This window comes from Sturnus vulgaris, chromosome 13 (genome assembly GCF_052056855.1).
Source record: "Sturnus vulgaris isolate bStuVul1 chromosome 13, bStuVul1.hap1, whole genome shotgun sequence".
In the NCBI taxonomy this organism is placed as follows: Eukaryota; Metazoa; Chordata; class Aves; order Passeriformes; family Sturnidae; genus Sturnus; species Sturnus vulgaris.
In genome coordinates, this window is record NC_142255.1 from 18,088,990 (window position 1) to 18,107,736 (window position 18,747).

The window sequence follows — 18,747 nt, forward strand, 5'->3', positions numbered from 1 at the left end:
TTGCATGGGATTAAGAGGAAGAGTTCCTGTCCAAGAGGCAGGATGGATGGCATGGACGAGGAGGGTGACAGGGGCTCTGCTGGGGGCAGAGCTGCTCTTGAGAGCAGGGAGGGTGGGCAGGAGGCTTGGGGCTGGTCTGTGCTCAGAGCGCTGCCGAGCTCTCTGCATCCTGAGGCCAGGGAAGGAGCTGGGAGCTGCACCGGCCCGTGCAGCAGGGCTGTAACGTGGGCGGTCGTCCTCCTAAGGCCAGGATGAGATCACCCATCCCCGAGGCATGTATTCCTGACCTCACCCTTCTCTGTCATTTGTTGGCCGCGGAGGGGTTATTATTTCCATCCCTGTCCTTTTGCAGTGACATTGCGATACCAGGATTGCAGCAGGAGCCTTCAAAGGGCCCGGTAGCGTCAGCAGGATTTTATCGGCTGGGTTTTAGGTTTGGGCAGGATTAATCTCCTCCTCCTAGTATGCGTTTTCCCAGTTCACATTCACCTACTCAGTGTTAAATGAAATAAACAGTAATGTCATTAAAATAATAAACCTAAATTAGATCCAGACGTCCCTTGGTGGCTCAGGACTTGTTCTGTGTACTGGCATCAGCTCTGCCAGGCCCCCATCCCCAGATAGGAGGGTTAAAAAACTGAAATACAGGCTGAGTTCTGCACAGCGACTTAAATGTCAAGTGGTAAAGGGAGGAAATTCCCCGCAGCCCACTTCCCTCTGAACTCTCCATTCCCTGCCTCCAGCCACGCAGCAGCTTCCTGGCTACGACATGTTTCCTCATCCCACACCCCCTCTCCGCTACAGGAATTGCTAAATACAAACTCATACGGGCACAAGGAGCTGCCTTGGGAGCAGAGCCTGAGCTGGGGGTGGTTATGGCCAGCGATTTTAATTCAGGATGGTGCTGGAGAGGTTCATGAGCCATGCTGACTGTAGCACTTCACTGGCAAGAACTGCTCTGAGATTCTCACTGCTCATTTGTGCTTAGCAAAAGGGAGCTTTGGTCTCTGCTGGGCTACTGAGACATGAAGAATATTATCTGCCCAGCGTTACGCTGCGATTCCTATTAGGGATGGTGCTCTGCAGCTGAACTGAGCCACGCACCACGTGTGGAATTTTAGTTATGTTACTGGGAGAAATGAGCCAAGATCGCAGCCCGCAGTCATCAGTGGAGATACTCCAGAGATAAATATTCCCCACTGAGATGCTGGCCCAGACAGTTTTGCTGGCTGTACTGGGCTGTATTTCCAATCCTAAGCGTCTTGACAGCTCAGAGTGTGGCTGCAAGAGGACTGTGTCCATCACACATGGCTCCTGCTGACCTTTGTGATGTGAGGACCAGTCTGCCCCAGCTCAGTGTGGCAGCAGGGCTCCCCTCTTATTCCTGCTCTGACTCAGGCTTCCTGAGGAGGCTGCTTGGACCATCATGATGTTTGTGTCATCTTGCCTGAGAAAAAGCAGAATCACATCTCCTCCTTTCATTGTGGGATGGAGGTAGTGCTGCTTCTGGCTGTGGATCCCTGGATGAAGCCAACAGCAATGGCAGAAGCTGGTGTTACTGTCCCCAACCTGTTATTTGCTCAGCCACTGTGGACCACTAGGCCTGTAGCTTAAAGACCAGGGTGTTTTCTTAATGAGATGCCAGCCTGATTTATGGGGCTTTCTGGCTACATGCAGGTTATTTTTAAGGCAGAAGAGCTTTTAGACAGTTGCAAAGGGAAGAAATGCAGAATTTGATGGTCTGTGATTGATTTCAATGCCTTCTATTCATAATAATGTTTCATTCCTTCTTTGCAGGATGAACAGAAGTGCATAGAAACGGTGGAACTGGAGAGTTATGACAAGTGCCAGGAGCTGCGTGCACTGCTAAAAAGGAAAAATCGTTTCATTTTAATCCGCTCCCCGGGTAAGAAGGTAGGATTGCCTTTCTCATCACCCTCGAGTCTGCTAACTCCAAAGTGAGTTCCAGAGCAGATGAAAAGCTCTGAGACTGAGCTCCTTGGCAGCTGGGAGAAATCACTTGTGGCTCTGAAGGGTCTACAGTGTGTAAGAAGGAAAGCCACTGTCATGTAGATTTCTTTCTTGTCATGGGGAAAGGGTTTTCCTGTGGCTCGACTTTTTCCTCTTGATTTTTTTCCTGCCTTAGCATTTTCTTTTTTCCAGTACTCCTTAAGGAGTGGAGAATGATCATTCCCTATGGTTCATCTATATCCTCTGAGCACCTGTAGATGCTGCAGCTTTGCCCAAGTTCCAGTGAAATCAATAATTCCAATCCATGTGCTGAGACAGTTCCTGGAGTTAGAACCATTGATCTGAGAAATTCCAGTGCAAAGTTACTTGCAGCCAAACAGTTCCTAGGAGAAAAGATTTATTTTGCAGAATTCATGAAACCCTACATCTGTAGCTTCCTGCACAGCATCTGGTTAGATCCAGAAGCTAAAATCCAGGCTGGCATTGCAGAGACTATACATCCATTTGAGCACTGGGTGTATGCAAGGACATCCTGCTTTAATTCCTAACTATATTCATCATCACTACACGTCTTTGGATGTTCTCCTTAGCTCCTACTTGCATGTTATCCATCTCAACATCTTTGTGGGCTAGATTTCATTGTTGCTTTGGGGTATCACACTTTGTCTTCTAATTTCAATATGATTTTTTTGGCCTCAGAGTTCTTACTAAATCTCCCCTTGCAAATCTGAGAAGTTGTGAGGGACGAAACACATTCATTTCCATAAGAAGATGAACAGGCAAAAATACCAACTTGCTGCATTCCCCTATCTCCATTTTGTTTAAATAAATGGAGGTTGTTTAGTCCTTGTTGTCACTGTTGCTTATTCTTTCACTCCAGTCACTTAGTGTTTATTCATATAATAAGACCCCAGCTGAGTTCAAAGCACCATTGTGCTAAACTTCATTCAAAACAACAAAACAAGGACTTTCCTGCCCCAAAACTCTGGGCTAGTGAGCTTCAGCAAGAATGCTGGAGCACAGAACACCTTAGGAAGGAATTCTTCCCTGCAAGGATGGTGAGGCCCTGGCACAGGTTGCCCAGAGAAGCTGTGGCTGCTCCTGGATCCCTGGAAGTGTCCAAGGCCAGGTTGGACAGGGCTTGGAGCAACCTAGGATAGTGGAAGGTGTCCTTGCCCTTGGCAGGAGGGCTGAAACTAGATGCTTTTTGAGGTCTCTTCCAACCCAAATGATTCCAGGATTCTGTGATTCTAAGTGTACACCCATTCCCAGGGAGGCCAGTAATACCCTGTGTGCTCAGAGATGGGCACAGTAGGAACAGGTATCATCTGCAAGTATGTTACTGAGAGAGAATTATGTAGTAGCTGCATATGTCTCTGCACTGCTCCATGAATCAATAAGGGTGTGAGACTTGTTCCTAAACCTTTCATTTCTTGCTATGAGAAAAATATGCCCAAACTGTGCCCAAAAGGGTAACTTCATCCTTTTGGCATGCTGGCAAGTTTACAGCTACCCTGTTTTTCATGCCACTGATTCAATGGAGACCTAGATAGAGGCTACTTTTTATAAGGCTCTTTTGGTGAAAGGAAGGGCTTTTATAAAAGAAAAGTTGCCTGTTTGTGGCTCCCCTCCCGCCCTTCTTTTGGCTGGGGATCTGGTGAGGGTGTTGACACACAACATACTTTGGCAGATGTTAGCACAGGCTTCAGTTAGGAGGCCAATGTACACGACTGTCCTTCTTCTGTTTTGAAATTGCAGCTGTGGTGATATATATCAGTTAAACATTTTCCATTTGGGAGGCTTGCTGCCATCCACAGTTTAAAATCACCCTGTGAGCCAGCTTGCCAAGTCCTGCCACATCTAGGGTTTGGTTTATTTTTTTCACCCTTTCTCTTGAGCATCATACTGAGGAATGAGTTTGAGGGACTTAGGAACAAGCTAGGAAAGGCCATTTCTGTTTCTGTGCACAAATCTTGAATACAAGGAGCCCAGTTTAGTGGTAAGGGAATCCCAGTTTAAATCTTGGCTGGGATATTTTTGAGCAGAGATGAATCAGTCAGTTAAAACTACTCTGCAGCCAAAGTTGCACCTGGATAAATAAGTTGTCCTTCTAAACACTGGTCGTTGATGAATGTACCCCAGATTCTGCTTGGCCTGTTCACAAGGATGACATTTTTGTTAAGCTGTGACAATATAAGCATGTCACACGCCTGTACTGGTAGAAAGAAAGCACTGCCCCCTGAGCTTCAATTCTTCAGTGAAGGAAGCTGGCAATGTGCAAAAACCCCACTCTGCTTAGAAGTCTCAAATGCTTCATTCCATCCACAGCAATTAAATGAAAACTTTTGGATGCAGAGAGCTGGGCTTCTAAGAAAGGGGCAGCAGGCTTGAGCCAGAGACTTTAAAATGTACTACTCACAATGCAAAAAAAGCAGTGTAAATGATTGATGCTTGGTGTAAACTCTGAAAATTACCGAGATTGGCACAAGTCTGGTGTTCAGTGGATCTGAAAAGCTTCAGCTGCAGGGAAGTATTAATATTGGGAAGAGGGTGGTAGTAAGGAAAGAGTCCACCAGCAAGTCCTGCAGGTCCCAATGGAATCCTTGCACCTGTGGTCAGGGATGGAAACTTCCATTGCTTATTTTTCCCTCCATCAATTTTTGAGATACCTGGAACTGCCTTCACCAGGGGCCCGGCCTGGAAGCTGCAGTAGAATGCAATGAGGCTTGGGGGAGTCTGCTCCTGGGGTCTGCCAGTCTGGCAGAGATGCTACATTATTCCCAGGGATGATGTAGCTCTTGGTTCAGCTACAGAAAACCACCAGAATCCTCTGACAATTATCTCATAGAAACATGTAATGGTTTGGGTTGAAAGGGACCTTGAAGAACACCTAGTTCCAACCTCCCTGTCATAGGTAGGGAGTCCCCTGCATTCTCCTTTCCCCTTCATGATATAACCTGACAAAGTCATGTAGAAGGCAAGAAATTAACTCCCATCTGGCAGATAGACTCTGCTGCACTCATGGTAGTTTAAGATGTTATTGAGCCAGCTCTGCTGCAGCTTCTGCTGGAGGGCACCACCCTGTACCAAAAGTCAGCAGAAGGGAACACATCCCCCCCAGCAGTTCTCAGGCAATTCACAGTCCAGTTTAGCCCAGCCCCACCAGGCTTTGCACTGAAACAGATAAGGACCAAGTACAGGTTTGTGTCACCTACCTCTGCAGCAGATCTGCAGAAGTGCTCAGCAAGGAAGTGTTGGTAACAGTCTTAAACTGCAGCTACACAGCCCTCCAAAGCTTGTCTGTTAAATCACTTAGCACAGGTACAGCAGACTGACCCCAGGAACACTTCTCTTTCCTGGAAAGCAGGCTGGCATTGCCATCAGACTGTCAGTGCTGGAGAAGACTGATGTCTCAGGGAGGACAAGGAGCAGTGAGGGAGCCAGTCACGGACAATGATCCGTGTGGGAGCTCTTGCTGCCTGACATCTCGGCAGTGATTCAGCAGGAGCTGACTGCCTGTGCTGTGCTCTGAGTAACTGTCAGTAAATTGCGTAGCCTGCATTCATGGCTTACAATGGTCACTAGGTTTGGCCATGACAGCTTTTCCTGGCACACCAGCCTGTTGTTTATGGCATGACTCAGTCTCAGCTGGCTTAGCAAGAAGGAGTGCAAATGTGTTACCCTGCCCGCTGCCCTCTCATATTGTTGTCACTGATTCTCTGCTTTAAATTCCTGCTGGAGAGCAGACCTTGCTTAATGTTTTGTAAGAAATATCCATCTTTAGAGGCACCTGCTGGTATCTGTAAATATTCAAATGAGTAAAGATACAGACAAGAGAAATTGATTTGTTCCTTGTTTGTTGAGAGCCTGGTAGTCTCAGACTACTGTGCAAGAGTCCCAGTGAGAGACAGGACTGAGACCAGCTTCTTCCTGCCTCTCCTCTGCAGCTTCATACTTTACAGAGAGCTCCCATCCCTGTTTGGGTGATGGATGATTCCTCTCCCCAGTGCCTTGGCCGAGGACAGGAGCCACAGGTGGATGGAGACAGACCAGGGACTGCAAGGCAACGAAGAGGCTGTGGCTGGCAGCAGACTGAGCATGAGCCTCAGAGTCCCAGCAGCCTGGCTCTGCCTTGGTGTCTGTGGGTGTGTTATAAAAAGGAGAGAAAAAATTTCTAAGATACCTGGGCACTGGGAGGAACCTGCCCCTGTGTGTCACAGCCCCAGGGAGCTGTGCAAAGAGGGAGCAGGGCTGCAGCAACATGAAGCTGGCACTGCCCACACTGTCCCATGGGTCCCTCTGTGCTGCTCATCCTCCCTCACCCAGCTCCCTTTTGCTGTCACCATCAGTCCCTTTCTCTCACCCATCCACTGGATCTGTATTTGATGGCAAAGGGTTGCATGCCAGAGGGACATCTCAGCTTCTCATTAACAAGGAACCACCCCCCTGAGGTTAGTTCTGCTCTGCCACAGAGTTGCTGACACGACTGCTTAGTCACAGTCTGGGAGGCTTTATTTGGAATGAGGCACAGAAAGTGGCATTGGAAGAGGAAGCTTGAAGTGAGGCAGGAATCCTTCCCCTGAACAACATGTACAGAGATTTCTAAACCCTGGTGCAGGCTGCCAGGTCTTTGCCAGGCAGTGCAGCAGCTCAGCTGCTCACAAGTAGAGCTTTCTCATAAGCTTTTATAATCACAAAGCTTTGGGGCAAAATCGTTTCCAAACAAAAAAAGTTTTTAAGCACACACAAAACCAGGCCAGCTCGGACTAAAACAAAATCTGGCTGTTGCTCTGTTTTGGAGCCTTGCCTTCCCTTACATTCCCTGGTTAGAGTGGCCCTTCTGCATCCCAGACAAAGGGCTCTTTTTCCAGAGGGCTGTGGGTCAGGCCCTAACCTCCCCTCTGAGCTCTCAGGAAGACATGTGGTTCTGTCACCTTACATGCAAACTGATCGAATAAAGAATCTTTCCCCAAATTTCTCCTTAACTCCCTGCTTGCCATTCTCATTGTGAGTGTCTGGCACTTGGCAGCTGTCATGTAAATCCATGGCATTGACATGAGAAATAAATACAGAAAGGAAGAACACTTGGTTTCTAACAGCAAGAGTGGGTGTAAGGAGATCAGGCTTTAGTTCTGATGGTCCCTTCTGAAGTTGCTGAGACCCAGAACAGTTGCTGCTTTGTTGTGCCATGAACAGGGAGCTGCTAAGAGCACTCGACTGTCAGTCACCATTAGCTTTGTCCCTCTCATTTAATATAGTCCCTGTTTTATTTAGACACTGCTGTGATTTTGGAATGTGGGGCCTCATTTACAAAAAGACTGAGGCTACAACTGCTCTTGAAGGCAATGGGAAAGTGCAGAGTACTTATAGGATGTTAAATACCTCCAAAAATCTGTTCCAGGCATCAATCTGTTCCTCATGTGTTCAAAACACATAAGGCTGTGTTTTGAACAAGCCTCTCTGTAGCTCACTTCTCCACCTGTAAGAGGTGGATAATTTCAGTTGTTCTTAAAAGGAATTTGTGAAGCCACCCAGATATTGTAGTGATAAGCAGGAAAGAAAAAAGACTGCCAGGGGAATCAGTAATTCTGTTTTCAGGGCAGGGATGGAGCAGAGTGAAATCAATAAGACATATTGACCCAGGAGGATAAAACACATGATGGAATAACTTAGTAAGAAGTGCCACCCTGTTGTTAGGGACAGTGCTAGGAGGAACACACACAGCAGGCTGACATCCCTACAGTGCAGAAACACTGGGAGTGTCTAACTTTTTTTTAAGTGCTTCATTTTGCAACATTGCTGATGTCCTTTAGCACAGGAGTATTCCTGTGTGCCTGTGCAGTGTGGATTAGGGCACCACCCGGAGCTCTTTGGATCCCACCTGGTCTGCCATGGAGCCACCTGTAAAGTGAAGATGATATTTCTCTCACCTGAAGGGTACTCTGGGGCAAAGCTACATAATACTGGTGAGGTGCTCAGAGAAAACAGCAGTGAAGAAAGTAACACCCTGCTTATTGTCCCTGCTGTGGGCAAGAAGAGATTTGAAACTCTGAGCAAAGCCATGGGGCTGTCCTGAAGGAAGGGAAGAGCTGGCTGGCTACAGGACTGGCCATACAATTACCCATCCTCCCTCCTTATTTGGGACCCATACTTCTTGCCCTCTTACATGGCCAGCTCTTCCCTTCTTCTTGGCGAAGCTCTTCAGACCTCAGAGAGTACCTGTCTGCAGTGTTCACTGCTGGATTTCTTTTGCAAACAGAAAAAGATATGGTGAATTTTTGCACTTACATTGCTCTTATGCCTCATCACGTCTGTGCCCAGCTAGGTCAGAGTTGAAGCAGCCAATGCCAGTGCCCCACATTCCTGTATCAGTTCTGTTCTGCAGAGCCACAGGAACAGGGAAGCAGGCAGAGCCTACTGCATGCAGCCTTCCCGTTCCTTGTATTCTGGGGGAAGTGAGAGATAAAAGTATTTTACTCCACCTAAATCAGCCAGCATGACTTGGACTTTCAGTCTGACTTTATGCATTGTGACCATTTGCTGTACTCACTGATGCTCCAAGAGCTATTCCAAGTATTTTGCAGGAGGAAGAAACTTACTTTTTTACTACTTTAGTAGTTACCAAAATAAAACTACAACAAAAAGCTGTCCAGCATAACAAAATCCTGTTCATGAGAGCTATGCCAAAGCACAAAGGAATCTGTAGTTTAAACACAGGCTAGGACTGGATTTTATATAGATACTGAAGTGATTCAAAGATACCTCTGGTCCTGACAGGGAATGCTCAGGCAAAAATTCTCTCTCTGCTCTTGCAGGTTCATGATATCAAATTTCAAGCTCCAACTTTGGAAGAAAAGGAATCGTGGATAAAAGCTCTTAATGAAGGGATCAATAGAGGCAAAAACAAAGTATTTGATGAGGTAAGAGAAACAGTTTTCAAACTCCTGTGTTTCTGTGTATTCTCATCCATTGCTCATTAAGCTAAAAGCAGAACTTGCCTGAAAGGTGGTGTGCTAGGTAGGACAGGTTCTTTCCCTTCAGAGCTTGGCATCAGAGGATTTCTGGGAGTCCGTCTCTCCCAGTGGAAGTGGCTGGTGTAAAGAAGAGCTGCAATGCTGAGTTGTGTAGAGCTGGGATGCAGCCTGGAGGGACTCATCTTCCCCACACTGCCATGATCCTCAGCACCAAGCAGCCTGGAAATGGAAGTACTTGGTTAGGATATAGCTCAGTCTTCAGAACTGGAAAAGTCTGAAGTGACTCAGTCCACCAGCTATTCCGCCTGCAGTCTGGAGAGAAGTCTGGTGGAAAGTTACTCCATGGCCCTGGCCAGACCTGCCTGCCTCTCAGCTGGCCCCAGCACACCTGCACTTTCAAATTCTCCTCCCATCCTGCTGCACAGAGGGGAGGATGAAAATTGCATAACCTAGAGCCTGTTTAACCTTGCCCTGCTCCCTCTTAGTTTGTAAATCAGCCCCGAGCTAAACCAAAGAGCAGCATCTCTTCTACAGTTCTTTCAGTAACTAAAATGAAATGAACAAAACCACCACCATGGGAATGACACGAAAAAAATGAGCAAGGTTAGGAGGGACAAAGCAATCAGCAAGTTCTGTTTAGCAAAGAAAACCAAAGCAATGAGTAAAAGTTTTGAGAAAAGGGCTAACTGGTGTAGATATGCTAGAGGTGTAAACTCTGAGAAGTTGGGGTTTGTTTTCATTCAGCAGAGGTCAAAAGCATATGAGCACAGTGGGCAGTGAACTCTGCACACCCTTCAGCAGCACACAGCAAGGTGGGATCTCAGATCAGCTCTGTGCCCTGGGATGTGGGGTTATCCTCCTTACAGAGGGAGCCAGCCTCTAATTCTCATTCCTTCCAGTAAGGATCAAACCTCAGATTTAAAGTGTTTCCACGCAGGCCAGGCACAGGCTAATGGGTCAAGCCTTCAGCTGGCTTGGATTATCTGTTCTCCCCTAAAGGAGCTGTGAAAACCACTCTGCCATACCAGCCATTTTTTTCTTTTAAATCCCTATTTCACCCATGCCAGCTTTCCTTTTGTACAAACTTGTGGTACCAAGGATACACAGATGATTCAGTGTCCCTGGTCACTGGTGCTCCCCCTCCACGGGGAGCAGACTCCAGCCCTTGGCCATCACAGTGTGGGTGGATGGTTATAGAGCCAGCACAGAGAAATACCTGTCAGGGCACTGGGACCTCCCTCCTTAGGAGTGTGAGGCAGTGGATTTCTTGTCTGATTCCAGGGAATAAATTTGTTAATTCAGCTGGAGCTGCAATTAATCCAGGTCACTGCTCACACCTTCTCCTCAGCATCCTGCAGTCATTAGAGCTGTGGAAGGGAAGGACTGTAACAAAGTGCTGCTGATACAGTTCACAGTCAGGTCACAGTTATTAATGAGCTTTCACCTCTAAGATGGAAACAGCAGTTTCGGTGCTGTGTTCTGCCACATGCAGGAGCTGGTCCAAGCATAGGGTGCAGTGAGGACAAAGCTCCCTGTGTCCTTTTTTCCTGGCCTCTTAGATGGAGAAAAGTTCAGCCATTGCAAACCTCTGAGACCTTAAATATCCATCACATACGTGCAGGGCTTTGCTGGCAGACTGTAACTGAGCTCTGAGGTAAAGACTGGTGGTGAAATATTCTCCAAATGCTTCAACATTTCATGTGTGACAGTGACAACTTTATAGACATGTCTTGAGAAATCAATGACCCTCTTCCTTTTTCGTTCCCCTCCTCTTGCCCCTGTTAAAGGTGAAAGTAGACGAGAGCCTTTCCTTGGACCACGTGACCCGGGACAGGGTGAAGGTGTCCCACGGACGGCGGCCACCCACGAGGAGTCACCTGAAGGAGGTAAGTGCACCCTGTTGGAGTGTGCCACCCCACCAGCTGGGATCACGAGAGCTGCTCCTTCCACTCAGGTACCAAACCGCAGGGGAAGCCCCAGGGATGGACAGCCCAGAGAAAACTGACAAAAGAAAGAACTTCCTGCAGGACAGACTGTGCCAGCACCTCTCTAATGAAGCTCCAGCTTCCCATAGATCTCTCTCTGCTGCAGCATGTTACCATATATTTAGCTTTTCATAACTCATGAGCTGCTTCACCATCTGGTCAGAGCCATTAGAGTTTCATTTCCATCAGAAGAGACTGAAGCTCCTATATCTGTTTTCAAAGATGTGATAATTTTGTAGCTGCAGTGGTCTAAAGGTAGAAAAACTGCATGGTCCACGAGGAAAAGCTGTATTTTTATTAAGCTGACCAGAGAAAGCAGATGAACTTTCAAGCTTACAAGCCCTTTCCTAGGTCTGAAACAGAATACATTATTCTCCCAGTCAGTTTTATAGACTAACCTGTCTACTTTTAACTGATTTTCTGGGTCTGTCACTTAAAAAAAAAAAAAAAAGAAAAAACCACAAACCTGTATTTCATTTCCAGGGGAGAGGTTCTTACTAATGCTTGATTCCTGTGATTTATGAAAAAGTTTCTACAGACAGATTGATATTTTAGCAGAGCATTAATTCCAAGCGAGGAAGGTTTTTAAATCAAACCTTCTTTCTTCAGACTTCCAAGACTCTGACTTATGTGCCTGCACCACACTCAGATGACCCTTGTGCAGAAAATGAGATACCTTGAGACTTTTTACTTTGCATAGAAATGGAGGGAGAGCGTCTCTCCCAGAGAAATGCATGAGAATGAATCATAGATTCCCATCCTCCAGAAAACCGCAGAAGAAAACATGACAAAAGTCACAGCAACAATGAAGTGTGGATTCTGTTGCCTAATACTGGTTCAGTAAGGTGGGGAGCCCTACCCTGGGCACTAAAAACATCTCTCTTCCCTGCTCAGGTCACTATTTTCATGAGATACCTCAGATGTTAATACCTCCAAGACTTTTTACCCTCAGCCAAAATCAGGGGAAAATGGCTTACAAATTTAGCAGCAGGAATGAGGGGTAGAGCCTGCAGAAAGATATGTATCATGGCTGCTGGCTGCAGATTCATGAAGGAAATGGCATGAACATAGATTTTCAGTGTTAAAAGCAGGCCAGGTGAGGATGGGTGAGGGCCAAGCCGCCAGGATGCAGCTTGCCTCTGTCTCTCTGATGGGCTGGAAAGGAAAAGAGAGGCTTTAAGCAAACTCTCTGCACTGCAGGAGCCTGGCCCTGGCTGCAGCTCTGCCTTCGTGTGGTTTTTGGGTTCCCTCACACAGGAACTGTCACCGCGGTTCTCCCTGTGGGGCACTGAGCTTACATGCTGCAATGTCTTTGCTAAGTCCATCCTTTTTAGGAAAACCTCCTAAAACTGGTGAGATTTGCACACAGCCTGTGGTCTGAAGGAGGTTTAACCAGATGAGGCTTAGCCTGGGTCAGGCCAGGATGACATCAGGTTAGAGGAAGCAAGCAGAAGGCAACAGGATTACAGTCCCTGGCCAAGTGATCTAAAGATCAACTTGGTTTATGCCAAGCACAACAGCAGAAAAGTGAGCCTTTGGGAGGCACATTGCAAATGAAGGGGCTAGAGGGATCCCACTACCACAGGACAAAGAATAAAATGGCAGAGCTTAGCACTAGCACCCACAGGAAAACCAAGAAATCAGGTTATTGTGGAACAGGCTTTAAGGCCTTCTTTTCAAAGGAAGTAGTAAAATAAGTTCTTCACTTTTCTTAGAATCAAGGGTTGCTTTGGGTTGGAAGGGACCTTAAAAATCATCTGCGAGGGCCAAGAACCTTTCACTAGACCAGGTTACTCAGAGCCCCTTCCAGCCTGGCCTTGAACACTCCAGGGATGGGGAATCCACAGCCTCTCTGTGCCAGGGCCTAACCACCCTCATAGTGAAGAATTTCTTCTGAATATCTAATCTAAACCTGTCCTCCTTCAGCCTTTAATAAGGCCATTCGCCCTTGTCCTATCTCCATGGCCTTGTGAAAAATCCCTCTCCAGCTCTCTTGGAAGCCCCCTTTAGGCACTGGAAAGGGCTTTAAGGTCTCCCTGAAGACTTCTCCTGGTTGAACAGCCCCAACTCTCAGCTTGAAGCAGCAACCCCTTGCTTGCCATGCTGGTTGTGAGGGTTTTGCACTTAAACTTGAAGTTAAAGGATGAAACACAGGATCAATTATAGATACTGAAAACTTTCTCTCTTGTTTTTCAGGCTGCCAAGTGTACATCAGATGGTATCCTGCGACTAGATCTGGATATAGTAGACAGTGGACCACCAATCTTTGATTCCACTATCAGTGAAAGTGACAATGAACCACCTCAAAAAGAAACTCCAAAGCCCCCTATGCCACCTACAAAACCCACTGGCACAAAAGAAAATCAGGAGGCAGAGGACAATGTTCCTGACCAGGAACATAAAAACCCTCTGTCTCCTCCACTGCCTCCAGATAAGAAGCTTAAAGAAGGCATCACATCAAAGGACAGTGTAAATGCCATGGAAGACGATTCTGTAAGTCCAGAGGAAAACATGGAAGAATCCCAAGCACCAAGTGAGGAGAACAAAGAGAACCTCGTTGAGGTCAGCAATAAGGTTATATCAAAAGCTCCAATTCCACTTCCTAAGAGTGTGCCAGACAAGCTGAAAGTAGCTTGGGACCAACCAACCATTGAACTTAAAAAGACAGAAGACTTGGAATCATCAGGAGATGATGGCAAAGACAACCTGGCTGAGATTGCTGCTGCAGATGTTTCAAAGCCTCCTGTTCCTCCTAAGGTTTTGCCAGAGAAAATGCCTGCCACGGTCAACTTCAGCCATGGTGACCTGGAAGCTGGGAGCTGGGAAGAGCAGGAGTCTGGCAGCTCCAAGCCCCCAGTGAATGGGATCACAGCCAGCGAGGTAGCAGAGTTCACATCCCTGACAGCTGAAACAGAAGAAGGAAATGGGAGGACCGCAGCCGAGAAGGAACAGCAAACTTCAGCAGAAGAGACAGAGACTTCCTTAGCTACAGAAACAGACCATGAGGGTGTAAAAGCAACTATTGAGAAGAAAGATTCTACAGAAAACACTTCAGGTCTCAAACTTCGCTGTTCTTCTCTGGGAGACTTGCTCTCTGATTCCAAAAATAAACAGAGAGCACTTCCAGACCAAGGTTTCCCCAAGGATTCCCATCAATGCTTAGCTAAAATGGAGGAGAAAGTTGCTAATGAAAGGGAAAAGGCAGAAAAGCTTCTGCAGAAGGTTTTACGTGAAGGGTTGGAACAGGCCCAGGGGGGGAATGGACCCCCAGTGGTGGCAGAGACATTGCTCAATGAGGCAGTAGAACAGCTTCGGCAAGCTTCACAAGTTTTGCAAGAAATTAAAGATCTTGGAGAACTGAAAAAAGAAGGAACACAGAAACAGAAAGAAAAACAAAAGGATCTAGTGACTCTTTATAGGAGAAGTGCTCCCTGACACACTCAGCAGAGACTTCTTTCCCAAAATCAAAGCTGAACATTTGCATTTATGATTTGTACCATTGCTAGGCCAGTGTTTCAAGATGGTATTTTGCTGTGCACACACCATGTTTGTGGGATAGAATTGAGCTTTCAGTTACAGCATCTTTCTTTTTTCATGTTGTACATACCAGTCTGTTTCTAATCCTCTTAGCACAGCAGAAGGTTACAGGACAGTGAACAGTTTCAAAAATGTGAATGCTCTTTAAGGATTCTGTCCAAAGTCCTTTCAATGGATCAGGCCTTAAAAATTACTGGTAATCAGACCAAGCCAGATTTTTTGAAAGGAGCAGAATGGCTATTCTAGCAAAAGCCCCTGTCTCACTCTATTTACAGTCAAGCAAATACCAGATTACACTGGCACCTATCTGGTTTTCCCAGTTAAATCATTTAAGGATAAATGTAGTCAGTGTTTGCTTGCTGGCATGGTTTCCCAGACCACCTGGTCCAGCGACATCTAGGAATGTAAAGATAAATGATTTAATCTTCTCCAAAGATACTCATAAAACCACATCCACAGTTGAAAAGTGACCTCACACAGAGGCAAACCAAACTGGCCAATTCCTGATTCCTAGTAGTGTCCCTGATGTGGAGCAGCTGGATGGAGCACTTTGAGGCTGTCTCTGCAGTGCTTTAGGTGTGCTAAGCACTGCCTGAGTGAACACAAGTCTCAAAGCATCATTGCCAGGCAAGTATTGATTGTTCCTCTTTCATTAATAGGGAAATTGAGATTACACTTGGCCTGTGAAAGTGTCTTCTACCAGGACAGCACATTTATTATTGAGGACTGTACCTATCTCATAACTCTGAATCCCCTCAGCGTTTTTAGGAACAAATAGCCAGGCATTTGGAGAACTTGTGTCCAGGAGATCCCCAGGAGCTTCCTAGGAGAGTTGTCACAAAGCAGCTTTGGGAATGCGTGTTCCTTTAGTGTTGTCTTGGGATGTAACTGACAGGAGCATGCACATCAGGCAGTGGGTCTGGATGAGATCCCCCTTCCCACTGAACACGTCTCCACCTGCTATGTCCTGGCCAGCCTGAGAGCCGTGGTTTGGCCCAGATCTCTCTAATTGACACACATAGAGGGAAGGGAATTTTGCACACAAAATTTTGGGGTTGGTCCCAATGGCTTAAGTATACGAAAATAATTGCTATGGAAGGGTCTGAGGAAGGCATTGCAAAAGGCTCCAGCACAATTCCCACAGCCTCCCCTGTCCACCACAGTTCCTGTGGTCTTCAGTGATTACAGCAGTGGCAAAATTGTGTCTTTGCACTGCTACTGTATAGCCCATACCCGAGCTGGGTCCTCTCCCCTATTCTCTATAATTGCTTTGAGGAGAATTGTGTCACAGCCCAGAGGGCTTCTCCTTTGCTTGAGCCAGGCTCTGGAAACAGAAAATGGCAATCTCCCCAGTCTGGTTTGAAGGAGTGACATGCTACCTAAACTCTTTCCTCTCATTTGCCAGCACTTTGTTCTTAGCTCATGCATTTCTTTTTCTTCTAATTTCCCAGGTCCCACAAGTCTGCAGGGGGCTGCAAACACCACCCACAGCATCAGTAAAGTTTCATCTGAGCCTCCTCTTAGGCTAGGCACAGGTACTTCAGGTCTGAGCTCAGAAAGTTTGGCTTTGGGCTTCCAAATAACCTGGTTTCTCTACCACCTGGAGCCAGCAAGACAGATAGTGACCATAACTGGTGCTTCTACCTCTTTTGATTAAACTAGCCTTGGTTTTGGTAGTGAGTCCCCCTCTCAAGACAGCCATAGATGTTGTATGAGGGTTCACCTGTTATTCTGTCACATGATAAGTTCTACATAGTCAAACACTCAGGACTCAGGTGCCAAGAAGCTTTGCTTTGAGACAAGACGTTTCCAATGTCCTAAGCCCACCCTGAGGCACACAGCCTGGAGCAAATTCTGGGCTTGTGCCATTTGCTGCTGTGGGTTCAATGTGAACTATGGGTCATATTCACCTTTCCAGACACACTTAGGACAAGGGCTAAGAACACAGACAATACTCAGTGCCTATCTGCTATCTAAATGTATTTTTCTGCATGTGCACTTTTGTTTACCGAACACTGTGTGGTATGAATGTGAGCTGTCAGAACCTGGTGTGCACTGGAAGTCGAGGGACATCAGCTCCAGAGAGCAGGCAGGCTTTTGCAAGATGCAGTTCTGTAACAATAGATAGATAGGGAAAAACCCGGTTCACACTAACAGGAGTATACACAAACCAGGGCAAACTCTGGGTACAAGTTTATATCCCAAAGCGGAAGCCAATCCTAAACTTCAGGACAGGCAAATCAAAGCCTGGCACTGAAATCCAGGAGTATGACAGCTTATGGGGTAGCTCAGTCCCCTAATTTATACACAAATGCTTTTGCTCTCCCCAGTGTTTTCTTGTGATGGTGTGTTCTGTGGATACTCGTCTGGCAAAGTGTTGGTGAAAATAGCCAGACATCCCTCTCTGTTACAGCCAAACCTACAGGATGTGCTTATATTTACTGTATATTTTTATACTATACTCAATATTCTAATGAATAAATGTCTGACATTTTACTGAATAGCCATCAGTAGGAATCCTAACAGATAAATACTCTATCTGTTAGGAAATGGGCAAATTAAATCATTTTACAATCTACAGCTAATTAGTGTATATGCTGTACTAACAGATCTTACTAGATTTGTATTATGTCTTGTAAATAGGTATAACTTAAGTGGAATCTCTGTATCACCCAGTAACTTTACTGCTGCAAATGCTATGTTAGAGACTCTTGATTTTAACTGTTTTTTCTAATAGGTTTAGCAGTTTCATCCTAAAACATCCAGCCTTCTATGGCAACTCCCATATTCAGTGTACATCCTGCCACCATGCACTTTTTAAAAAAATCTTCCTTTAAACATGCATTTAAACTGCATCTTATTCTTGGCTGCACTAAGGCTGGGGGCTTTTGTGCCTGAAAACCCTCTGGGCTTGGAGTGCTGGAGTGTGAGTCTGTGTTTTGGGCTGTGCCACCAGTTTACATGTTTGTGACAGGAAGGAAGTGAGTTTGCAAGTGAGCAAGTGTGGATGACGATCTGAAAAGCAGCTGCTGCAGCCCGTGGAAAGGCAGCACTTTGTCTCCTGCTTGTAAAGAGCTTTGAGATTTGGCAATAAAACCTTCTTTTAAAAATCTCCTGTTTCAGTGTCATTTTGTCCTAAAGTGGAGCAGGGAAGCACCACCAGAAGCAGCACATTAAGGCTTTGCTCTGGAGAAGGGAATGCTGCACAGGCTGTGGTGAGGCTGAGGTGAGCTTGGTGCTGTGCTAACAAGAAGACTGGAGGAAGCAGAAGCGCTGGGGCTGCAGCTGGCACAGCGCTGGAGCTGCTGCTGCACACAGGGCAGTTCCTGACTCATCCCTGCCTGCCAGCTTGGCTGCCCTGGCCAGAAAGCATGGCTAAGGCCAGGATTTCCTTCTGGAAAGCAGTGGGAAGCATCACCTCGCCAAGTGCAGTCTCCAGTAGAGCTGGCTGGGCTGCTCTTAACACCTTCATGTGGACTCACTGGTGTCTACAGAATGTGGAGCCCACTCAGCACTCCTTCCCTTGGTGGTGAGCAACACCAGAGCTTTGTTCTTCTGCCCAGATGCCAGGAAGCTGCAGCAAGAGAAGGGGGTGGTATCACAGTGACTGTTTCCCTTCTGCAATAACAGGTCAGAAATTGGTCAAAAGTAGGTGAGAAGTAGGTTCAAAAGTTACGAGGAAGCAGGGAAATGAGTGCAAGTGTACGTTCCATCCTGTTGCACAATAAGAACATTCATTTGGGTAAAAAAATGTGATTAGTAAACTCTCCAACCCCTTGTTGGGAAGGAGGCTGTTCCTCAAAGGAACCTCCAAAACACAGGGTGATTTCTACAGACAGGCTGTAGAGAAAGACACTCTTCTTCTCTCATTAAGAAAAACACACAACACATCACATTTTGGCCTGAAATTGGTGTTGATAAGAAAGGGAAATGTCTAGCACTATGTGAAAGAATAGAAAATGTAAAAAAATGCAAAAGAAAACATGCATAGTATTGCCACGTGAATAATTTGCCTGACTTAATTGCTCTTAATTCAATGGATAGTTATGGTTTACTGGTTCAAAGAGACTGTCTTGTGCAATAGACTCTGAAATAGACAGTGCACGTCCTAGATTCCTTACTGTGATCCTTCAGAACATAATAATTTGAAACTGAAAGGAAGAAAAAAGATCTCTTCCAGTCCCAGGGGGCCAAAAGATTTACTACAGGCTGAGCTAGCCTACACTGATGACTAATGACTCTTGCTATTAAAAATTGCATGTTTTATCTTAAACATGAAT

At 46.2% G+C, this 18,747-nt stretch overlaps 1 protein-coding gene across 1 annotated transcript in view; it reads left to right on the top strand.

The window, feature by feature from the left end:
• Nucleotides 1–17,577, top strand: part of PLEKHO2 (pleckstrin homology domain containing O2) — a 26,646-nt gene extending 9,069 nt beyond the window's left edge. Inside the window, exons 3-6 of the mRNA XM_014874612.2 lie at nt 1,798–1,914; nt 8,787–8,891; nt 10,733–10,831; nt 13,127–17,577. Of these exons, the coding sequence (XP_014730098.2) occupies nt 1,798–1,914; nt 8,787–8,891; nt 10,733–10,831; nt 13,127–14,365 (1,560 nt within the window). The 3' untranslated portion in view covers nt 14,366–17,577. The remainder of the gene's footprint in view (nt 1–1,797; nt 1,915–8,786; nt 8,892–10,732; nt 10,832–13,126) is intronic.
• The last annotated feature ends 1,170 nt before the right edge of the window (nt 17,578–18,747 follow it).